We start from the raw sequence: 4,467 nt of genomic DNA on the forward strand, positions 1-4,467 counted from the left end.
ATACAATGAGATCCTTCAGAGATAATAGTTCACAATGGGTTAGTAATGAGGATAAGTAGTGATCGAAGAGAAAAGGAAATTATGAAACGAAGACTTAAAATAAAGATGAAGTTTTGGGGTGCTGGACTTCGAAATTCGTATCTCACAAAGGGACAACTCATAATAATGTCATCGAAGTTGATTGAATTTTTGCTGACAGTAAATATTTGTTTTATTGGAGAATTTTGATGAAGTTGGATGCAAATTTTCACACACACACACACACATATGTATGTGTGTGTGTGTGTGTGTAGGTGTGTGAGAGAGAGAGAGAGAGAGAGAGAGAGAGAGAGAGAGAGAGAGAGAGAGAGACGGACGGACCGCATTATATCTCTCGGAGGACTCGATACAGTAAAATGATACATGTAAACTCATAAATTACTGTCATAATGAAATCAAAAGGGTCCTATGATATCATGTTCTGTAGCCGTAATGGATATAACCCTCATTAGAGATATGATAATGAGTTTTTGAAATTAATCTGCAAAAGGCAATTCATCATAAGCGATCCATTGCGTAATCTTTTTAACAGCTTTTAATTACCACGTGAACTGCCGCTTTTTCCAGTTGCTCTTGTGTGAATACACTTTATAATTGGGTTTTGGAACATTTCATCTTTATATTCTCTCTCTCTCTCTCTCTCTCTCTCTCTCTCTCTCTCTCTCTCTCTCTCTCGTTGAAATGAGGAGGGAAGCGCCGCCAAATAAGTAATTGAGTCAATTGATGATGCTAAGGGAATTATAGGGTGATACTTATTGATTGATTTAACGTGGTTAACCATTCTGTTTATGTGGGTTTGTATCATAAAAGTTATTGTAGCATCTGTGTGGAGGTTATTTTTTTCTTCTTAAACTATATTTATTACAATAAAAATAGTAGGTGATGTGAGCACATGTATAATTCATTATTTTGTAAGTCTTATTAGAGACATCTGAATAGCCATGCAGTAAAGGTGGTGTTTCACAAATCACACACGCAGATACATATACATAAATAAATATATATACATTTATATATTATTATAATATATATATTTATATTTATGTATGTATGTATGTATGACATAGCAGGCTACTTATGTGTATAATAATTACTAGGCAAATATCAGGAGTATGCGTAGATCGTAGAAAAATATAGATTTCTTAATGCAATTTTATTCAACATAACACTGTATACCCTTTGACTAGCTTTGCGAATAGTATTAACAAAATTTGTTAACAATGTCATTTATCTTCTGTCGATTAATTGTAGGTGTTTGGGGCCTTGTATGTTTGGGGCTTGAAGGTAATTGCCGGCCCATACTCGTGTGGATACTGAGCTTCTCCTTGGTAACTGACCTTCGCTTGGAACCCGTTGAAGTGGTCAGCTACGTATTCAACCTGTAATAATAATAATAATAATAATAATAATAATAATAATAATAATAATAATAATAATGTTAACAGTAGGAACTTTGAAATGCTTGAATAGTTGGCTTTCATTTGAAGGCGTTCATGGAGCTGGATTTGGAATTAAATTTTTATGCTATTAATTCCTGCTGTCTTTACGCTTCTTTCATTTTTGTAATGTATAGCTTTTTGTCTTGCATCATCTATCAGACCAATGACAAAGAAATTCTGGAGATAGAACGGGAGGCGGTCTAGTTCAGTTTGTTATATACAGTAAATCAGGGTCTTTTCTTGTAATGATCACGCACTGAAAAAGAACTCTTTCTGTCTCTAAGTGGCGGCTGAAGATTATTTATGCTTTCTTACCGTTTGAATGCGTCCATCAGGAAGCTGAACGGTGTAGGAGCCCTTGACTGATTGTCCATCAGAGTCCTCGTTGTGTCCGTAGTTAGCACCAGCATATTCGTCTTTTACTCCGTAGGCAAAGTTGTAAGGCATCGGTTGACTCTGTGGGAATAACATTTGGTGATAACATTGATTAAAAGCCTTGTAATGCGTGAACGAGCCTCGAGTTTTCTCTAGTAACAGAGGTGATCATGGAAGCTGCTCATTTCAAAACTTCTGGGTGTAGGTTTCGTTTGCCTTTCAACTCCATTAGCATATTTGAATTCACTTCTACAATATTTTTAAAATGTAGTTTCTGCTTTTATTATTTTCTCATCTGGAGGCAGATATGATACTAAATGTATTTGATGTAGCTCATTTTTTCAGTGATGCGAATATTGCCTGTAAATTGTAATCCATAAATTGATTTATATTACTTTTTAGCTTCAGTCTTAACTGTTTTTTTTTCTTTTAAGCACATCACATTCCAAAGAAACAACTCTACTTCGATAAATATTATGAATGTCATGTTTTCGAAAAATGAAATATAAACCTTTTCTGTAACCGAAATGTATTTAATGGGATATGTGTATGAATTCATGAAGAGAACATTTGCTGTAGAATCTATTTACATTTAATATATGTATATATATATATATATATATATATATATATATATATATATATATATATATATATATATATATATATATGTGTGTGTGTATGAATGTATGTAAATATAAGGATAAAAAAATAGTTTGTCACCTGATATTCCTTAGCTTGAGGCCCATAACTGTCTTCGGGGAAGGCAAGCACCAATCCCAAGAAGGTCAGCACAGTCACCTGTTGGAATGTCGAGAAGAAATGAAATTTAAGAATCGAAATGGAGAAACGGAAATTAAATGTTGTCGACAGAAACGCAAGATGAATGCGAAACTCTCCGTTTGGAGACAGTCACTTGGATATATTTTTGAGTTTCTATTATTTGTGGGGTAACACAATCACACTTCGTCGAAGTCTGCTGGAGATTAATAGTTCGCAATTGAAAATTCTCCACTGCATTATTTATATCTGCAGAACACTCGCACTGAAGTAGATTTCATGGGTGAACTATAAAAAAGGGAATACCTTGAAGAGCATCCTTTGATGATTGATTAGATTATGCCGTGGAAGTGTGTGGAGTGAGAGCACCCGAAGAAGTGATGTGCTCGGTGCTTGTGCCAGATACCTTATATACACACAGACACATACTCATGCACCCATCTATCAGCAGAGAGAAAAGAGAGGAAAAAAATAATGAGAGATCATCACTCGCCCCCAGACCCCCTTTCTTATTCATTACCGTGACATGATATTTTTTATTCCTCCACTTCCTCTTACTTTTATTTTCTTTTTTATCTGAAGAGGGAAAGGGGAAATGGGTTTTGATGAAGGTGCTCGGCACCACACACACACACACACACACACACCACCTCCCCAACTACAACCACCACCATTATTGTCGAAGTTTTTTTTTCTTTTTTTTTTTTTAATTATATCTTTGTACGCTCTTCAAATCAATCTCGTCGCTTTCGTCAGTTGCTAAGTGACCGGAACGTCGGTATTTTGCTCGAGAATGTTGAAGATGGGTTATATGTGATCAACCAGTGGAACGACCAAGATATATTGAAAGAATTCATATCAATTGGAAGCCCATCTGTTTCACGAAAAAAATCGCTTCCTCTTCCTACTATGGATATCAGTAGCGTTGCAGACTGAAATTTGGGAAGCCGCGGAATGGCCACGAGGTACTCTTGAAATGAGAAGAATATTTTTAATTTTTAATTAGAATGGAGTTAATTAGAGTTCACGACAATCAGAATAGAAGTGTCCAACAAATACTAAAACTGAATAAGCTTTACATTCATAAGTCTGTACACACACCCGTGTATGTGTGTGTATATGTATATGTATATGTGTATATATATATATATATATATATATATATATATATATATATATATATATATATATATATACATACATACATACATACGTACACTGAGATAAAAATCCCTTTTGATTTGATTTACAGTAATTATATGTGTATAGATAGATAGATAGATAAAATCCCCTTTAAATTTGTTTACAGTAATTTTATATATATATGTAATATATATATGTATATATGTATATATATAAATATATTATATATATGACTACCGTAAATCAAATTAAAAGGGATTTTTATGTGTGCGTACGCGTTTTTGAGTGTACTGTACATTTGGACACTATTTTGTCAAAATGATATTCTCATTGTGATTCCTTACATACGCATGTATATGCTCATACTTCAATGAATAAAAAAGCAGAAGGTATCTTTATTCAATAACGTTTTGTATAAGCACGTTAAGTGAATTGTTGTAAGGAAGGTAATCTGTTCGTCTCAAATTACACTGTTCGTAGACAGGCCTCTTTGAAATTTTAAATTAAGTTATTCCGTTGAAATGATTATTCTCCGATAGCGCTAATATTGCCCTTTTCGTATGATAATTGCATCAGGGGTCGGAAAAGTCTAAGCAATTTCTCAAAAAGGGTTCCCGTGGGACTCTTTCCCTGATGTGCGTTTCATGTTGAGTGAAATCTCTCGCCCTCTGGTAATACATACATATTACTT

General features: G+C 34.0%; 1 protein-coding gene across 1 annotated transcript; it reads right to left on the bottom strand.

Annotated features, from left to right (window-relative positions):
* Nucleotides 1-1,183: 1,183 nt before the first annotated feature.
* Nucleotides 1,184-3,664, bottom strand: LOC136849633 (cuticle protein 18.6-like). Its single transcript, XM_067122940.1, has 4 exons — nt 2,940-3,664; nt 2,577-2,654; nt 1,794-1,934; nt 1,184-1,418 (listed from the first exon to the last, which is right to left on the bottom strand). The coding sequence occupies exons 1-4, from the start codon at nt 2,949-2,951 to the stop codon at nt 1,281-1,283; spliced, it is 369 nt and encodes a 122-aa protein (XP_066979041.1). The 5' UTR covers nt 2,952-3,664; the 3' UTR covers nt 1,184-1,280.
* Between the last annotated feature and the right edge of the window lie 803 nt (nt 3,665-4,467).

This window comes from Macrobrachium rosenbergii, chromosome 21 (assembly GCF_040412425.1).
Source record: "Macrobrachium rosenbergii isolate ZJJX-2024 chromosome 21, ASM4041242v1, whole genome shotgun sequence".
Classification (NCBI taxonomy): domain Eukaryota; kingdom Metazoa; phylum Arthropoda; class Malacostraca; order Decapoda; family Palaemonidae; genus Macrobrachium; species Macrobrachium rosenbergii.